Below are 20,985 nucleotides of genomic sequence, written 5' to 3'. Positions count from 1 at the left end.
AGTTTCAAAAGAATAAAGACATTACAAATGTCATATTATGTATATATATACAATGTTGTAACGATGTGCAAATAGTTAAAGTACAAAAGGGAAAATAAATAAACATAAATATGGGTTGTATTTACAATGGTGTTTGTTCTTCACTGGTTGATCTTTTCTTGTGGCAACAGGTCACAAATCTTGCTGCAGTGATGGCACACTGTGGTATTTCACCCAATAGATATGGGAGTTTATCAAAATCGGGTTTGTTTTCGAATTCTTTGTGATTCTGTGTAATCTGAGGGAAATATGTGTCTCTAATATGTCATACATTGGGCAGGAGGTTAGGAAGTGCAGCTCAGTTTCCACCTCATTTTGTGGGCAGTGTGCACATAGCCTGTCTACTCTTGAGAGCCAGGTCTGCCTACGGCGTCCTTTCTCAATAGCAAGGCTATGCTCACTGAGTCTGTACATAGTCAAAGATTTCTCTCTCTCCCTCACTCTCGCCCTCCTACTCTCTCGGTCTGTTGTAGTTGTTCTTGGTGCCCTACCTAAGTGAGGTTAGCTAGCCGTTAGTTTCTCCCCACTTCTGAGTGTCTGTGTGTCTGTGCCACCATATGTCTCTCTCCATTTCACTGTCAGGTGAACCCTGGGGGTTCTCTGAGGGTTCTCTGAGGGTTCTCTGAGGGTTCTCTGGGACTTTAGTCTGTATTTTCAGAACCCAGAACCAAATCCCGCATCCATTGGCCAACTACATTTATATAAATAGTCTGTCATGAGAGAGTAGTCTCAACCTGTCTCACTCTCTCCATGTTATAACCTATTCATAATGTTCAACCTGTCTCTCTCGCTCCATGCTATAACCTATTCATAATGACCAACCTGTCTCACTCTCTCCATGCTATAACATATTCATAATGACCAACCTGTCTCTCTCTCTCCATGCTATAACCTATTCATAATGACCAACCTGTCTCTCTCTCTCCATGCTATAACATATTCATAATGACCAACCTGTCTCTCTCTCTCTCCATGCTATAACCTATTCATAATGTTCAACCTGTCTCTCTCTCTCCATGCTATAACCTATTCATAATGACCAACCTGTCTCTCTCTCTCCATGCTATAACCTATTCATAATGACCAACCTGTCTCTCTCTCTCCATGCTATAACCTATTCATAATGACCAACCTGTCTCTCTCTCTCCATGCTATAACATATTCATAATGACCAACCTGTCTCTCTCTCTCCATGCTATAACCTATTCATAATGACCAACCTGTCTCACTCTCTCTCCATGCTATAACCTATTCATAATGACCAACCTGTCTCACTCTCTCTCCATGCTATAACCTATTCATAATGACCAACCTGTCTCTCTCTCTCCATGCTATAACCTATTCATAATGACCAACCTGTCTCTCTCTCTCCATGCTATAACATATTCATAATGACCAACCTGTCTCTCTCTCTCCATGCTATAACCTATTCATAATGACCAACCTGTCTGTCTCTCTCCATGCTATAACCTATTCATAATGACCAACCTGTCTCTCTCTCTCCATGCTATAACCTATTCATAATGTTCAACCTGTCTCTCTCTCTCCATGCTATAACATATTCATAATGACCAACCTGTCTCTCTCTCTCCATGCTATAACCTATTCATAATGTTCAACCTGTCTCTCTCTCTCCATGCTATAACATATTCATAATGACCAACCTGTCTCTCTCTCTCCATGCTATAACATATTCATAATGACCAACCTGTCTCTCTCTCTCCATGCTATAACATATTCATAATGACCAACCTGTCTCTCTCTCTCCATGCTATAACATATTCATAATGACCAACCTGTCTCTCTCTCTCCATGCTATAACATATTCATAATGACCAACCTGTCTCTCTCTCTCCATGCTATAACCTGTCTGTCTCTCTCTATGCTATAACCTATTCATAATGACCAACCTGTCTCTCTCTCTCCATGCTATAACATATTCATAATGACCAACCTGTCTGTCTCTCTCCATGCTATAACATATTCATAATGACCAACCTGTCTCTCTCTCTCCATGCTATAACATATTCATAATGACCAACCTGTCTGTCTCTCTCCATGCTATAACCTATTCATAATGACCAACCTGTCTCTCTCTCTCTCCATGCTATAACCTATTCATAATGACCAACCTGTCTCTCTCTCTCCATGCTATAACATATTCATAATGACCAACCTGTCTCTCTCTCTCCATGCTATAACATATTCATAATGGTCAACCTGTCTGTCTCTCTCCATGCTATAACATATTCATAATGTTCAACCTGTCTCTCTCTCTCCATGCTATAACATATTCATAATAACCAACCTGTCTCTCTCTCTCCATGCTATAACATATTCATAATGACCAACCTGTCTGTCTCTCTCCATGCTATAACATATTCATAATGACCAACCTGTCTCTCTCTCTCCATGCTATAACATATTCATAATAGTCAACCTGTCTGTCTCTCTCCATGCTATAACATATTCATAATGACCAACCTGTCTGTCTCTCTCCATGCTATAACCTATTCATAATGACCAACCTGTCTCTCTCTCTCTCCATGCTATAACCTATTCATAATGACCAACCTGTCTCTCTCTCTCCATGCTATAACATATTCATAATGACCAACCTGTCGCTCTCTCTCCATGCTATAACCTATTCATAATGACCAACCTGTCTGTCTCTCTCCATGCTATAACCTATTCATAATGACCAACCTGTCTCTCTCTCTCCAAGCTATAACATATTCATAATGACCAACCTGTCTCACTCTCTCCATGTTATAACCTATTCATAATGACCAACCTGTCTGTCTCTCTCCATGCTATAACATATTCATAATGACCAACCTGTCTCTCTCTCTCCATGCTATAACATATTCATAATGACCAACCTGTCTCTCTCTCTCCATGCTATAACCTATTCATAATGACCAACCTGTCTGTCTCTCTCCATGCTATAACCTATTCATAATGACCAACCTGTCTCTCTCTCTCCATGCTATAACCTATTCATAATGTTCAACCTGTCTCTCTCTCTCCATGCTATAACATATTCATAATGACCAACCTGTCTCTCTCTCTCCATGCTATAACCTATTCATAATGTTCAACCTGTCTCTCTCTCTCCATGCTATAACATATTCATAATGACCAACCTGTCTCTCTCTCTCCATGCTATAACATATTCATAATGACCAACCTGTCTCTCTCTCTCCATGCTATAACATATTCATAATGACCAACCTGTCTCTCTCTCTCCATGCTATAACATATTCATAATGACCAACCTGTCTCTCTCTCTCCATGCTATAACATATTCATAATGACCAACCTGTCTCTCTCTCTCCATGCTATAACCTGTCTGTCTCTCTCCATGCTATAACCTATTCATAATGACCAACCTGTCTCTCTCTCTCCATGCTATAACATATTCATAATGACCAACCTGTCTGTCTCTCTCCATGCTATAACATATTCATAATGACCAACCTGTCTCTCTCTCTCCATGCTATAACATATTCATAATGACCAACCTGTCTGTCTCTCTCCATGCTATAACCTATTCATAATGACCAACCTGTCTCTCTCTCTCTCCATGCTATAACCTATTCATAATGACCAACCTGTCTCTCTCTCTCCATGCTATAACATATTCATAATGTTCAACCTGTCTCTCTCTCTCCATGCTATAACATATTCATAATAACCAACCTGTCTCTCTCTCTCCATGCTATAACATATTCATAATGACCAACCTGTCTGTCTCTCTCCATGCTATAACATATTCATAATGACCAACCTGTCTCTCTCTCTCCATGCTATAACATATTCATAATGGTCAACCTGTCTGTCTCTCTCCATGCTATAACATATTCATAATGGTCAACCTGTCTGTCTCTCTCCATGCTATAACATATTCATAATGACCAACCTGTCTGTCTCTCTCCATGCTATAACCTATTCATAATGACCAACCTGTCTCTCTCTCTCTCCATGCTATAACCTATTCATAATGACCAACCTGTCTCTCTCTCTCTCCATGCTATAACATATTCATAATGACCAACCTGTCGCTCTCGCTCCATGCTATAACCTATTCATAATGACCAACCTGTCTGTCTCTCTCCATGCTATAACCTATTCATAATGACCAACCTGTCTCTCTCTCTCCAAGCTATAACATATTCATAATGACCAACCTGTCTCACTCTCTCCATGTTATAACCTATTCATAATGACCAACCTGTCTGTCTCTCTCCATGCTATAACATATTCATAATGACCAACCTGTCTCTCTTTCTCCATGCTATAACATATTCATAATGTTCAACCTGTCTCTCTCTCTCCATGCTATAACCTATTCATAATGTTCAACCTGTCTCTCTCTCTCCATGCTACAACATATTCATAATGACCAACCTGTCTCTCTCTCTCCATGCTATAACCTGTCTGTCTCTCTCCATGCTATAACCTGTCTGTCTCTCTCCATGCTATAACCTATTCATTATGGTCAACATGGTCGTAACAGGGTGAGTCTGCTTCTGTTCTATTCTGTATCTTGTTGTTTCTAACTCCACAACTAGAGCTCTGATAAAAGTCTAGACATAGGCCCTATTCCCACTACGAGATATGAAGGAGAGTCGGGGTGGTTGAAAGGGAATTAGACTTTTCAATTCACATGACATTCTTGCCTAACATTTCGTTGTGGCTGACAATGCCACATTCTGGGTCCCCAGCTCAAATTGAGCCCCTACTAGCCAGTAAGCACAAACTATTCAACAACATTTTTTTCTTCTAAAACATACCACAGTCTTGAATAATGAAACCCTTCACCAGTGTAACAGTATAACTTTACACCGTCCCCTCGCCCCGACACGGGCGCGAACCAGGGACCCTCTGCACACATCGACAACAGTCACCCACGAAGCAGCGTTACCCATCGCTCCACAAAAGCCACGGCTCTTGCAGAGCAAGGGGCAACACTACTTAAGTCTCAGAGCAAGTGACGTAACTGATTGAAATGCTACTAGCGCGTACCCGCTAACTAGCTAGCCATTTCACATCCGTTACACTCACCCCCCTTTCAACCTCCTCCTTTTCCGCCACAACCAGTGATCCGGGTCAACAGCATCAATGTAACAGTATAACTTTAAACCGTCTCCTCGCCCCGACACGGGCGCGAACCAGGGACCCTCTGCACACATCAACAACAGTCACCCACGAAGCACGGTCGTTATCCATCGCTCCACAAAAGCCGCGGCTCTTGCAGAGCAAGGGGCAACACTACTTAAGTCTCAGAGCAAGTGACGTAACTGATTGAATTGCTACTAGCGCGTACCCGCTAACTAGCTAGCCATTTCACATCCGTTACACCAGCATGTATGTTAAAATGAAAGGGTTTTATTTTCTCGCCACAGCTGCAGGTAGCCTAGAGAAGCCTATGCGCTCTGATCCCATCTGGGCCAGGGGAAACATAACAATATGTTTTTATAACCTAAAATACATTTCTGAGAAAATTTGAACGTGATCAAATGTCATTTATATTTACACGTCGTGTTGCTAGACTACCTAGGACTTTTTAATCCAAAATGATTGACTGGAATGAATGAATCAACACAATAGTGATGACGTCCTGTATGGGTGTATTTTTAATGACAGATGCAAACCCAGCTAAATCATAATATTCTGAGAGCTATATGTTTCTTAGAGCTTGATGAGAGCATGGTAGCCGGTGGTTATTGTGCATACAACCTTCGTCTCAATGTGTCAGAGCGCAGAATAACTGACGAATTCACAAACGCTCAACACGTATTGAATATGGTCGGTGTTCGTAAACTGTTGGCAAAAAAAAAAAAACTTGATTAAATTGTTGCCAGCAGCACAGTTACAGTCACCAACTCTCTGGGTAACATGTAAACAGCCTACACAGCTCTGCTAGGGCGAGTAAAATGGTCAGTGAGGTGTTCTCTCATTTGTGTCTGAAAGTAGCTAGCACGCTAGTTAACTTTAGCCAGTTAGCTTGGGTGTTTGTTTGACCGCCATTTTGAGGTCGTATCGCTCGGAACAACGCAACTCCTCCGCCAGAGCTTCCAGTGTGCGCTCTGAACGCTCCGAGAGAGAAACGCTCTGAATTTACAAAATGGAAAACCTGACAGCGCACTCCGAGCACTCTCTGGCACTCCGGTTCTATTTAAAGTAATGTTATCAAATTGATCCGAAAACGTTAAGAACTAACGTTCTTCTCTGGGAATTTCAATACTTCAGCAAAATGTTTTCTGCAGGTTTCCTCGTGGTTCTATTTAAAGCCATGTTTCCAGAACATTCAGAAAACCTTCCATAAAAACCACAAGAAAACATTAGTAACGTTCTAAGAATGTTATTTCAAAACAAAGACTCCGTTCTCAGCGTGACCAAACCCTCTCTGTCCTCCATCTTGTGAAGTGTGTTCAGGTGTGTTGGCCGCGTCCACTAATTGGCCACAGCTGATCTTAATGAGTGCTTGTGGACTAATTCCATGGCTAGAGAACAGAAGATCATAGGTTTGAATCTCACTGACGCTGTGCCACAATAAAAATTATGTTTGCGCATGATTAATGGCTAAGCAAATGAATATCCATGTATCCTATCTGTACTTCAAGTTCACAGTTAACCCAAGCTAAGCTAGCAGTGTTATTAAAAGTCTTATTGAAACGTTGTGACAATGTTATGTATTTACCTTCTAATAACCTAGAATTTCCGTTCTCAGAAAGTGAATAAAACCTCACAGGAAACCTTTCAGGGAACCATAGAAAAACGTTCTCAGAACCTCCCTGCAACCTAAAAATGTATATTCCCAGAATAGGCTAACTTTTCACTTCCGTTCCCCGAACATAAAAAATAAATGGTCAGGAAACGTATGATTTAGCTCCTAGTACCCTGCATACTGCAAGCTCAGTCTTGTTAGTTTTTGTCCAATTGCAGTTGTGGTGTCTTTGTCTGGGAAAAGGGTTTTAATGTTTTCATCCTCCCTAGGGACAGGAGTTTTTCCAGGATTTTTTAAAAATAAAACCCTATGACCTGATTAGAAAAATAATCTGGTTCCATCATAGCCCATATAAAACTTTTTTTTTACAGCTGATTTCTTACTATGTCACACTCTACATCTAGGACAGTTCTGAGACCATTGTGTCCACGCTGCCCTGCTTCAAGGGGGGCAACTGCTATTTCAGCCTCACCCATTCCTGACAGGTGTATAAAATCGAGCACACAGCCATCCAATCTCCATAGACAAACATTGGCAGTAGTATGGCCTTACTGAAGAGCTCAGTGACTTTCAACGTCAAGATCAGTGTGGAAGAACTTGACTGGCCTGCACAGACCCTGACCTCAACCCCATCGAGCACCTTTGGAATTGGGACGCCGACTAATCGCCCACCATCAGTGCCTGATCTCACTAATGCTCTTGTGGCTGAATGGAAGCAAGTCCCTGCAGCAATGTTCCAACATCTAGTGGAAAGCCTTCCCAGAATAGTGGAGGATGTTATAGCAGGAAAGGGGGGAACAACTCCATATTAATGCCCATGATTTTAGAATTAAATGTTCAACAAGAAGGTGTCCACATACTTTTGGTCATGTAGTGTAGATAGATGTAGTGTAGATTGTTGTGTTACAGTATGAATTTGAAATGGATTAAATGTAGATGTTATTGTCTCTGGCCTACACACAATACCCCATAATGTCAAAGTGGAATTATGTTTTCGAAATTGTTATAAATTAATCGAAAAATGTAAGCTGAAATGTCCTGAGTCAATAAGTATTCAACTCCTTTGTTTTTGCAAGCATAAATAAGTTCAGGAGTAAAAAATGCTTAACAAGTCACATAACAAGTTGCATGGACTCACTCTGTGTGCAATAATAGTGTTTAACATGATTTTTGAATGACTACCTCATCTCTGTGCCCCACACATACAATTATCTGTAAGGTCCCTCAGTCGAGCATTGAATTTCAAACACAGATTCAACCACAAAGACCAGTGATGTTGTCCAATGCCTCACAAAGAAGGGCACCTATTGGTAGATGGGTAAAAATGTAAAAAAGCTGACATTGAATATGCCTTTGAGAATGGTGAAGTTATTAATTACCCTGTGGATGGTGTATCAATACATCCAGTCACTACAAAGATACAGGCGTCCTTCCTAGTTGCCGGAGAGGAAAGAAACCGCTCAGAGATTTCACTATGAGGCCAATGGTGACTTTAAAACAGTTACAGAGTTTAATGGCTGTGATAGGAGAAAACTGAGGATGGATCAACAACATTGTAGTTACTCCACAATACTAACCTAAATGACAGAGTGAAAAGAAAGAAGGCTGTACAGATTAAAAACAAATCCTAAATATGCATCCCGTTTACAACAAGGCACTAAAGTAATACTGCAAAAAATGTGGCAAAGCAATTAGCTTTTTGTCCTGAATACAAAGTGTTATGTTTGGGGCGAATCCAATACAACACATCACTGAGTACCACTCTCCATATTTCTAAGCATAGAGGTGGCTGCATCATGTTATGGGTATGCTTGTAATCATTAAGGACTGGGGAGTTTTTCAGGATAAGAAATACACGTAATGGAGTGAAGCACAGGCAAAATCCTAGAGGAAAATCTGATTCAGTCTGCTGGGAGAAGAATTCACCTTTCAGCAGAACAATAACCTAAAAACACAATGCCGACACATTTCAGTTGAAGGCAGTCAGTTGTACAACTGACTAGGTATCCCCCTTTCCCTTTCCCCAAAAAGTATTATAGTTATATTATAGAGTTATTAGAGTTATTATTATTAGAGTTATATTATATGCAACAAAAAAGGGAAATTATATTATTTTACACTAATACAATTCCTCAGAGAAAGAGATTAATATGGGTGCAAATAATTTTTTGTTACCTGACTGTAGACAGACAGACAGACAGACAGACAGACAGACAGACAGACAGACAGACAGACATAGTCAATAGATAGATACAGCACTATAGTGTGGATTTAAACTGAATTGTACCATGTAATGAATTGTACCATGTAATGAATTGTACCATGTAATGAATTGTACCATGTTTTGAATTGTTCCATTTGTGGATCCATGCAGGGTAGCAGAAGGACTGTGGATATGTGAGGTAATTGGGAATCCCATCAGCTTTCATGCTATACCTGTTGTGTTTACTCTTGTCAGCTGGTTTCAGGTGTAAACTGCAACAGAACACATACACACAAACTTTCAAATTGCCATTTTTCTACTGAAACTGTTGGAATCCTAGAAATAGAATGACTTATATTAAGAAACAAAGTGGGAAGCAACGTTGTTCTTGTATGGACCAATGGGTTGACAGCATGACCCAACAGTCACGCACACACTAATAGTGACTAACAGAGAAGAGGTGGAGCTGAGCTGCTTGAGTGACAGGTGGTGGGGCTTGTCTGTGGGCAGCAGCCACACTAATAGTGACTAACAGAGAAGAGGTGGAGCTGAGCTGCTTGAGTGACAGGGGATGGGGCTTGTCTGTGGGCAGCAGCCACACTAATAGTGACTAACAGAGAGGAGGTGGAGCTGAGCTGCTTGAGTGACAGGGGATGGGGCTTGTCTGTGGGCAGCAGCCACACTAATAGTGACTATCAGAGAAGAGGTGGAGCTGAGCTGCTTGAGTGACAGGGGGTGGGGCTTGTCTGTGGGCAGCAGCCACACTAATAGTGACTAACAGAGAAGAGGTGGAAATGAGCTGCTTGAGTGACAGGGGATGGGGCTTGTCTGTGGGCAGCAGCCACACTAATATTGACTAACAGAGAGGAGGTGGAGCTGAGCTGCTTGAGTGACAGGGGATGGGGCTTGTCTGTGGGCAGCAGCCACATTAGGAGAAAAAAACGGAGTAAACTATCATTACACTTTCTGATATGGATCTCTTGCGATATGGATCATGTGAATTAGATTCATAGTGCAGCTCTATGTCTACAGTCAGTCAGTCTTATCAGAACAGATGTCTATCACTGGTGTGTAGTGGCCTTTGTCCTGCTTCAGTTCTCTATCTACAATATTAGGATTAGTCCTGTAAATAAACCCCTAACCTGGCACAGTGAGCTGTCTGTTTCAGCTTCCAGCCTGCTTGGTGGTTTGAATCAATATGGAGGGTTTTACGGTAATTCTCCAAGGCACGAGTCAGTATGGATAGTTTTACGGTAATTGTCCAAAGCATGAGTCAGTATTGGAGGGGTTTTACTGTAATTGTCCATGGCATGAGTCAGTACGGAGGGTTTTACTGTAATTCTCCATGGTATGAGTCAGTATGGAGGGTTTTACGGTAATTCTCCAAGGCATGAGTCAATATGGAGGGTTTTACGGTAATTCTCCAAGGCACTAGTCAGGTCACAGATTATTGTGCTTTATTAATACACTGCTGTGCTGTGGATTATCGGAGAGAGAGAGTCCACCACCCTCCTCCCCCTTCTCCTCTCTCTGCTACCCAGCCTGCCCTGGTCTGAAGGCACGACCACGGAGCTGTGTGCGTGCGAGTGTGTGTATGTGTGTGTGTGTGTGCGTGCGTGTGTGTGTGTGTGTGCGTGTGTGTGGGTGTGTGTGTGCATGCATCTGCACGTGAGTATATCTGAAGAGTACAGGAGCTCAGAGCTAATGGTGGTCTCTCTCACAGTCAGGTTCTAATGGTGGTCTCTCTCACAGTCAGGTTCTAATGGTGGTCTCTGTCACAGTCAGGTTCTAATGGTGGTCTCTGTCACAGTCAGAGCTAATGGTGGTCTCTCTTACAGTCAGGGATAATGGTGGTCTCTCTTACAGTCAGAGCTAATGGTGGTCTCTCTCACAGTCAGGGCTAATGGTGGTCTCTCTCACAGTCAGAGCTAATGGTGGTCTCTCTCAAAGTCAGGGCTAATCGTGGTCTCTCTCACAGTCAGGTTCCAATGGTGGTCTCTCTCACAGTCAGGGATAATGGTGGTCTCTCTCACAGTCAGGTTCTAATGGTGGTCTCTCTCACAGTCAGGTTCTAATGGTGGTCTCTCTCACAGTCAGGTTCTAATGGTGGTCTCTCTCACAGTCAGGTTCTAATGGTGGTCTCTCTCACAGTCAGGTTCCAATGGTGGTCTCTCTCACAGTCAGAGCTAATGGTGGTCTCTCTCACAGTCAGAGCTAATGGTGGTCTCTCTCACAGTCAGGTTCCAATGGTGGTCTCTCACAGTCAGGTTCCAATGGTGGTCTCTCTCACAGTCAGAGCTAATGGTGGTCTCTCTCACAGTCAGGGCTAATGGTGGTCTCTCTCACAGTCAGGTTCCAATGGTGGTCTCTCTCACAGTCAGGTTCCAATGGTGGTCTCTCTCACAGTCAGGGATAATGGTGGTCTCTCTCACAGTCAGGTTCTAATGGTGGTCTCTCTCACAGTCAGGTTCTAATGGTGGTCTCTCTCACAGTCAGGTTCTAATGGTGGTCTCTCTCACAGTCAGGTTCCAATGGTGGTCTCTCTCACAGTCAGGGATAATGGTGGTCTCTCTCACAGTCAGGTTCTAATGGTGGTCTCTCTCACAGTCAGGTTCTAATGGTGGTCTCTCTCACAGTCAGGTTCTAATGGTGGTCTCTCTCACAGTCAGAGCTAATGGTGGTCTCTCTCACAGTCAGAGCTAATGGTGGTCTCTCTCACAGTCAGGTTCCAATGGTGGTCTCTCACAGTCAGGTTCCAATGGTGGTCTCTCTCACAGTCAGAGCTAATGGTGGTCTCTCTCACAGTCAGGGCTAATGGTGGTCTCTCTCACAGTCAGGTTCCAATGGTGGTCTCTCTCACAGTCAGGTTCCAATGGTGGTCTCTCTCACAATCATAGCTAATGGTGGTCTCTCTCACAGTCATGTTCTAATGGTGGTCTCTCTCACAGTCAGGGATAATGGTGGTCTCTCTCACAGTCAGGGCTAATGGTGGTCTCTCTCACAGTCAGGTTCTAATGGTGGTCTCTCTCACAGTCAGGGATAATGGTGGCCTCTATCACAGTCAGGTTCCAATGGTGGTTCTCTCTCACAGTCAGGGATAATGGTGGTCTCTCTCACAGTCAGGGATAATGGTGGCCTCTATCACAGTCAGGGATAATGGTGGCCTCTATCACAGTCAGGGATAATGGTGGCCTCTATCACAGTCAGGGATAATGGTGGCCTCTATCACAGTCAGGGATAATGGTGGCCTCTATCACATTCAGGGATAATGGTGGCCTCTATCACAGTCAGGGATAATGGTGGCCTCTATCACAGTCAGGGATAATGGTGGCTCAGCAGTCAGGAGTCAGAGGGTAAGAGCAGCACATCCACAGGGATGACACTTCTCCCCCCCCCCTCTCTCTCCCTCTCTCTCTCTATCTCCTCCCCCCTCTATCTCCTTCTCTCACTATCTATCTCTCTCCCCCCCCTCTCTCCCTCTCTCTCAATCTCTCTCCCTCTATCTCTCTCTATCTCTCTCCCTCTCTGTCTCCCTCTCTTTCCCTCTCTTAATTCCCTCTCTGGCTATAAGTCTCTGTGTGATGAAGACTACTCTCAGAGGGATTTCCTGTTGGCTGTGTAAGGGAGAATGGTCAGGGCAGGGGTGTGTATGTGTTTGGCTTCTGGTCGGTTGAACTGTTTTTATTTTCCTCTCTAAACGCATGAGTGATTAAACAAATGGATGATTGCAAATCAATGGCAATGCCCTTTTTTAATACAATTGCTTTATACACGAATTACTTCTCAGGTTTTTTTGTGAGAATTAATGGTGTGTATCTGTGACATTTTGATGAGAATTAATGGTGTGTATCTGTGACATTTTGATAAGAATTAATGGTGTGTATCTGTGACAATTCTATGATAATTAATGGTGTATATCTGTGACATTTTGATGAGAATTAATGGTGTGTATCTGTGACATTTTGATGAGAATTAATGGTGTGTATCTGTGACATTTTGATGAGAATTAATGGTGTGTATCTGTGACATTTGCTGAATAGTCCAGAGCTTTATATTGAGTTTTAGCATTAATAAATGATGATCAGATGAATGGATCCGTAATGCCATAGATATTCAGTCTTCACTCGAGCCCAGTCCTGTTCTGTTTGTTTGTGTTTCAGAGAATGGCTTTGGACTCACTCCGGTCGTTGTCGATGCCCTGCGCCAGTGTCTGTACCATCCCCACCATCACCCTCGTCACCTATCCTCTCACCCAAAACACCCCACGCTGAGACCCAGACGACTGAGTCAGAGCTAGCATCCACCATGCTGTCAGGAAGCTACAGTCTCTCCACGGTAGCCTCACCCGCCATGCCCTCTGCCTCCACCAGGGTGAGAACTACCAGTGTGGACAGCGTGTCCAGTAGGGAGAGCGGTGCCAGTGTGAGCAGCAGTGTGAGCGTGCCCACGGTGTGTGGAGTCCCCAGTGGCACGGTGGTTCTGGAGGCGCAGTATGACTATGAGTACCGTGGGGCAGACGGACGACAGGTCTGCATCCGCGAGGGGGAGCGGTTTATTCTGCTCAGGAAGACTAACAGTGACTGGTGGCAGGTAAGGAGGTCCTGACTGTGTGGCTCAGTTAGCATAGACTATGGCCCTAGTCTAACCAGTACTATTTGAAACAGTGTGTCCTACGTAGTAACCCTCTTAACCAAGAACAAAAAATCCATGTGGTCAGAGGGAAATCACATATACCAGTGTTTCCTTAACTGTGGTACGCCCTCACCATGGGTCGGCAGACTTCTTTTTTTTTTTAAATGTAAGGAACTCAGTCCCGGTTTTCAACGTACTCTTGAACATTGTAATAATAGAATGAAAAAGGTGCAGTTTAGTAATTGGGTATTACATCATCACTTCCTCTTGTCATGTCAGTCATTGGGTATTACATCATCACTTCCTCTTGTCATGTCAGTCATTGGGTAGTACATCATCACTTCCTCTTGTCATGTCAGTCATTGGGTATTACATCATCACTTCCTCTTGTCATGTCAGTCATTGGGTATTACATCATCACTTCCTCTTGTCATGTCAGTCATTGGGTATTACATCATCACTTCATCTTGTCATGTCAGTCATTGGGTAGTACATCATCACTTCCTCTTGTCATGCCAGTCATTGGGTATTACATCATCACTTCCTCTTGTCATGTCAGTCATTGGGTAGTACATCATCACTTCCTCTTGACATGTCAGTCATTGGGTATTACATCATCACTTCCTCTTGTCATGTCAGTGATTGGGTATTACATCATCACTTCCTCTTGTCATGTCAGTCATTGGGTATTACATCATCACTTCCTCTTGTCATGTCAGTGATTGGGTATTACATCATCACTTCCTCTTGACATGTCAGTCATTGGATATTACATCATCACTTCCTTTTGTCATGTCAGTGATTGGGTATTACATCATCACTTCCTCTTGTCATGTCAGTCATTGGTTATTACATCATCACTTCCTCTTGTCATGTCAGTCATTGGGTATTACATCATCACTTCATCTTGTCATGTCAGTCATTGGGTAGTACATCATCACTTCCTCTTGTCATGTCAGTGATTGGGTATTACATCATCACTTCCTCTTGTCATGTCAGTCATTGGGTATTACATCATCACTTCCTCTTGTCATGTCAGTGATTGGGTATTACATCATCACTTCCTCTTGACATGTCAGTCATTGGATATTACATCATCACTTCCTTTTGTCATGTCAGTGATTGGGTATTACATCATCACTTCCTCTTGTCATGTCAGTCATTGGGTATTACATCATCACTTCCTCTTGTCATGTCAGTCATTGGGTATTACATCATCACTTCATCTTGTCATGTCAGTCATTGGGTAGTACATCATCACTTCCTCTTGTCATGTCAGTCATTGGGTATTACATCATCACTTCCTCTTGTCATGTCAGTCATTGGGTAGTACATCATCACTTCCTCTTGACATGTCAGTCATTGGGTATTACATCATCACTTCCTCTTGTCATGTCAGTGATTGGGTATTACATCATCACTTCCTCTTGTCATGTCAGTCATTGGGTATTACATCATCACTTCCTCTTGTCATGTCAGTGATTGGGTATTACATCATCACTTCCTCTTGACATGTCAGTCATTGGATATTACATCATCACTTCCTTTTGTCATGTCAGTGATTGGGTATTACATCATCACTTCCTCTTGTCATGTCAGTCATTGGGTATTACATCATCACTTCCTCTTGACATGTCAGTCATTGGGTATTACATCATCACTTCCTCTTGTCATGTCAGTCATTGGGTATTACATCATCACTTCCTCTTGTCATGTCAGTGATTGGGTATTACATCATCACTTCCTCTTGACATGTCAGTCATTGGGTATTACATCATCACTTCCTTTTGTCATGTCAGTGATTGGGTATTACATCATCACTTCCTCTTGTCATGTCAGTCATTGGGTATTACATCATCACTTCCTCTTGTCATGTCAGTGATTGGGTATTACATCATCACTTCCTCTTGACATGTCAGTCATTGGGTATTACATCATCACTTCCTTTTGTCATGTCAGTGATTGGGTATTACATCATCACTTCCTCTTGTCATGTCAGTCATTGGGTATTACATCATCACTTCCTCTTGACATGTCAGTCATTGGGTATTACATCATCACTTCCTCTTGACATGTCAGTCATTGGGTATTACATCATCACTTCCTCTTGTCATGTCAGTCATTGGGTATTACATCATCACTTCCTCTTGTCATGTCAGTGATTGGGTATTACATCATCACTTCCTCTTGACATGTCAGTCATTGGGTATTACATCATCACTTCCTTTTGTCATGTCAGTGATTGGGTATTACATCATCACTTCCTCTTGTCATGTCAGTCATTGGGTATTACATCATCACTTCCTCTTGACATGTCAGTCATTGGGTATTACATCATCACTTCCTCTTGACATGTCAGTCATTGGGTATTACATCATCACTTCCTCTTGACATGTCAGTCATTGGGTAGTACATCATCACTTCCTCTTGTCATGTCAGTCATTGGGTATTACATCATCACTTCCTCTTGTCATGTCAGTCATTGGGTACTTTAGAGAGAAATTTATGACTTGTTAGAAATGTCCAGATCAACTAGCCCATATCAGATAAAACATTTTAGCTTGGATTTTAGGCCATAGATTTTGTAGTAATGTTCGTGTCACTCAAATATCACATGAATACACATTAGACACGGTACAATGTATAGAATTGCAAAAAAAAGTGCTTTAAACCTGCAAAAGGTTCTCTCCTCCAACAAGAGGGTTGTGAAGGGGGGCCTGAGTGAAACTGAGTGAAACATTTAAAATCTAGCCAAGAGGGTTGTGAAGGGGGTCCTGAGTGAAACTGAGTGAAACATTTAAAATCTAACCAAGAGGGTTGTGAAGGGGGGCCTGAGTGAAACTGAGTGAAACATTTAAAATCTAGCCAAGAGGGGTGTGAACAGCGCGGGATTTTCCCTATGCATTCACTGTACTGTCACTGTGGGTTAAATTGTTTGTTCCGCTCAATGGCATGTATCATTTATTGTTCTATGCATGATTTATTACCAGGTGTATAATTCTTATTATTATCAGGTGTATAATTCTTATTATTACCAGGTGTATCATTCTTATTATTACCAGGTGTATAATTCTTATTATTACCAGGTGTATAATTCTTATTATTACCAGGTGTATAATATACAGGTGTATAATTCTTATTATTATCAGGTGTATCATTCATATTATTACCAGGTGTATAATTCTTATTATTACCAGGTGTATAATATACAGGTGTATAATTCTTATTATTATCAGGTGTATCATTCATATTATTACCAGGTGTATAATTCTTATTATTACCAGGTGTATAATATACAGGTGTATAATTCTTATTATTACCAGGTGTATAATTCTTATTATTACCAGGTGTATAATTCTTATTATTACCAGGTGTATAATATACAGGTGTATAATTCTTATTATTATCAGGTGTATCATTCATATTATTACCAGGTGTATAATTCTTATTATTACCAGGTGTATAATATACAGGTGTATAATTCTTATTATTATCAGGTGTATCATTCATATTATTACCAGGTGTATAATTCTTATTATTACCAGGTGTATAATATACAGGTATATAATTCTTCTTATTACCAGGTGTATAAATCTTATTATTGTCACGGCCGTTAACAGAAGTAGACCAAGGTGCAGCGTGGTGAGCGTACATAATCCTTTTATTATTAAGATGATGCCGACAAAAACAATAAACAATCCAAAACAACCGTGAAGCTAAAGGGCTATGTGCTACAAACAAAGTTAACCTCCCACAAAGACAGGTGGGAAAAAGGGCTACCTAAGTATGGTTCTCAATCAGAGACAACGATAGACAGGTATCCCTGATTGAGAACCCTACCCGGCCAAAACATAGAAATACAAATATTAGAAATAAAGAACATAGAATACCCACCCCAAATCACACCCTGACCAAACCAAGTAGAGACCTAAAAAGGATTACTAAGGTCAGGGCATGACAATTATTACCAGGTGTATAATTCTTATTATTACCAGGTGTATAATTATAATTATTACCAGGTGTATAATTCTTATTATTACCAGGTGTATAATTCTTATTATTGCCAGGTGTATAATTCTTATTATTACCAGGTGTATAATTCTTATTATTACCAGGTGTATAATTCTTATTATTACCAGGTGTATAATTCTTATTATTACCAGGTGTATAATTCTTATTATTACCAGGTGTATAATTCTTATTATTACCAGGTGTATAATATACAGGTGTATAATTCTTATTGTTACCAGGTGTATCATTCTTATTATCACCAGGTGTTTAATTCTTATTATTACCAGGTGTATAATTCTTATTATTACCAGGTGTATAATATACAGGTGTATAATTCTTATTGTTACCAGGTGTATCATTCTTATTATTACCAGGTGTATAATTCTTATTATTACCAGGTGTATAATTCTTATTATTACCAGGTGTATAATATACAGGTGTATAATTCTTATTATTACCAGGTGTATAATTCTTATTATTACCAGGTGTATCATTCTTATTATTACCAGGTGTATAATTCTTATTGTTACCAGGTGTATCATTCTTATTATTACCAGGTGTATAATTCTTATTATTACCAGGTGTATAATTGTCACACCCTGGCCTTAGTTATCTTTGTTTCCTTTATTATGTTTGTTGGGTCAGGGTGTGACATGGGGAAGGTTTGTGTTTGGGTGGTTATATGGTTAAGGGGTTGTTGGGTTTTGTGTGTGTGGTTTTGTGTTGAGTGAGTATGTCTAGGTATGTCTATGGTTTAGTGAGGGTTTCTAGGTATGTCTATGGTTGCCTGAGTGGTTTCTCAATCAGAGACAGGTGTCTTTCATTTGTCTGATTGGGAGCCATATTTTAGGCGGCCATAGGCATCATGTGTTTGGGGGGGTCAGTGATTTAGTCATTGTCTTAGTCTGTGTCTAGGTCTGTTTCAAGTTGGCATGTTTTGCATTTAGTCGGTTTTTGTTTCACGGTCTTGGATTTGTTGTTTTGCTTCGTTTGGTCATCTCCTTAAATAAAGAGAAGATGCATTATTTACACGCTGCGCCTTGGTCCTATCTCTCTCCCATGGACGATCGTGACAGAATGACCCAACCATTCAGGACCAAGCAGCGTGAAAGGAGGGAGCCAGAGCCCGTTGTGCAGATACTGGAGGTGAGCAATGGGAAGGATACAGAGACTGTTAAGGATTTATTGAGGAGTTTGGAGGAGAGTGAAAAGAGGGACTTGCTGTGTTGGTGCGTGAGGAACGACATCCACCCGACAGAGCGTGTACGGGAGGTGATGTTACCTGAGTCAGTTCTTCATGTTCGTCCTGAGTTGCGTGCTAACCGTCTGGGAATGACAGTCCCACGAACCAGGCCTCCTGTGTGCATTCCTAGTCCTACACCTCCTGTAACACCTTCCCGCCCCAGCCCAGTACCACCAGTTCCGGCACCACGCCCCAGGATTCCAGGGTGTCTCCAGAGCCCTGTTCGCATTGTTGATTCTCCCCGCACTCGCCCTGAGGTGCGTGTCCTCATCCCGGTACCACCTGTGCTGGTACCACGCATTAGGCCTATAGTGCGCTTTGAGAACCCAGTGTGTCCTGTTGCTGCTCCCCGCACTAGCCCTGAGATGTGTGGCCCCAGCCCGGTACTACCAGTTCCGGCAACCCGCACTAGGCCTAATGTGCGTATCCAGGGTCCAGTATGCCCTGTTCCTTCTCCCCGCACTAGCCTTCAGGTGCGTGTCCCTAGCCCGCTACCACCAGTTCCGGCACCACGCACCAGGCCTATAGTGCGTCTCAGCCGGCCAGAGCTGCCAGTCTGCCCCGAGTCGTCAGAGCTGCCAGTCTGCCCCGAGCCGTCAGAGCTGCCAGTCTGCCCCGAGCCGTCAGAGCTGCCAGTCTGCCCCGAGCCGTCAGAGCTGCCAGTCTGCCCCGAGCCGTCAGAGCTGCCAGTCTGCCCCGAGCCGTCAGAGCTGCCAGTCTGCCCCGAGCCGTCAGAGCTGCCAGTCTGCCCCGAGCCGTCAGAGCTGCCAGTCTGCCCCGAGCCGTCAGAGCTGCCAGTCTGCCCCGAGCCGTCAGAGCTGCCAGTCTGCCCCGAGCCGTCAGAGCTGCCAGTCTGCCCCGAGCCGTCAGAGCTGCCAGTCTGCCCCGAGCCGTCAGAGCTGCCAGTCTGCCCCGAGTCGTCAGAGCTGCCAGTCTACCCAGCGCCATCTGAGCCATCCGTTAGCCCAGCGCCATCTGAGCCATCCGTCTGCCACGATCCATTAGAGTCGCCCGCCACCCATGATCAGCCAGAGTCGCCCGCCACCCATGATCAGCCAGAGTCGCCCGCCAGCCATGATCGGCTGAATCCGCCATTCAGCCAGGATCTACCAGAGACACCGAAGCGGAGATCGACTATGGTGGAGTTGGGGCCACGTCCTGCACCCGAGCCGCCGCCATTTTAAGGCCTACCCCGGATCCTCCCCTAGACTTTGTGTTGGTGCGCCCGGTGTTCGCACCTTAAGGGGGGGGGGGTTATGTCACACCCTGGCCTTAGTTATCTTTGTTTCCTTTATTATGTTTGTTAGGTCAGGGTGTGACATGGGGAAGGTTTGTGTTTGGGTGGTTATATGGTTAAGGGGTTGTTGGGTTTTGTGTGTGTGGTTTTGTGTTGAGTGAGTATGTCTAGGTATGTCTATGGTTTAGTGAGGGTTTCTAGGTATGTCTATGGTTGCCTGAGTGGTTTCTCAATCAGAGACAGGTGTCTTTCATTTGTCTCTGATTGGGAGCCATATTTTAGGCGGCCATAGGCATCATGTGTTTGGGGGGGTCAGTGATTTAGTCATTGTCTTAGTCTGTGTCTAGGTCTGTTTCAAGTTGGCATGTTTTGCATTTAGTCGGTTTTTGTTTCACGGTCTTGGATTTGTTGTTTTGCTTCGTTTGGTCATCTCCTTAAATAAAGAGAAGATGCATTATTTACACGCTGCGCCTTGGTCCTATCTCTCTCCCATGGACGATCGTGACAATAATTCTTATTGTTACCAGGTGTATCATTCTTATTATTAACAGGTGTATTATTCTTATTATTGCCAGGTGCGGAGGATCGGGGCAGCCAGTAAAGCAAATCCCCTGTATGTGCCAGCTACGTACGTAGTGGAGGTACCCATCACTCCTCTGTCATCAGTACCACAACAACAAAATGCCAACAACAACATGTGTAACCATGCCAACATGACACTGCAGCTACAGTCATCTCTCTCTCTCAGCTCTAACAGCCAGTACTCAGGTACGTTAGTGTGAGGGGGTGGGTTATCCCATGCGTGTGTGACCCATGGTCAATTGATCTCCCTTTTGCTAATACAAATGACTCACTCTCTTCCTCCTCCACAGTGTTCAAAACCTTCT

At 42.9% G+C, this 20,985-nt stretch overlaps 1 protein-coding gene across 4 annotated transcripts in view; it reads left to right on the top strand.

Moving 5' to 3' along the window:
* The window catches only part of arhgap9 (Rho GTPase activating protein 9), a 69,646-nt gene that overhangs the window by 11,527 nt on the left and 37,134 nt on the right, over positions 1-20,985 (top strand). For all 4 annotated transcript variants that reach the window (XM_055918094.1, XM_055918092.1, XM_055918093.1 and 1 more), the window contains 3 exons: positions 13,136-13,565; positions 20,674-20,866; positions 20,971-20,985. The exon at positions 20,971-20,985 is cut by the window's right edge and continues 210 nt beyond it. In XM_055918094.1, coding sequence (XP_055774069.1) covers positions 13,281-13,565; positions 20,674-20,866; positions 20,971-20,985 — 493 coding nt within the window. In that variant the 5' untranslated portion in view covers positions 13,136-13,280. The remainder of the gene's footprint in view (positions 1-13,135; positions 13,566-20,673; positions 20,867-20,970) is intronic.

The sequence above is a fragment of the Salvelinus fontinalis genome, chromosome 3 (assembly GCF_029448725.1).
Source record: "Salvelinus fontinalis isolate EN_2023a chromosome 3, ASM2944872v1, whole genome shotgun sequence".
Lineage (NCBI taxonomy): Eukaryota > Metazoa > Chordata > Actinopteri > Salmoniformes > Salmonidae > Salvelinus > Salvelinus fontinalis.
Note: the sequence above shows the minus strand (reverse complement) of the source record. Positions and strands in the feature narration are given on the sequence as shown.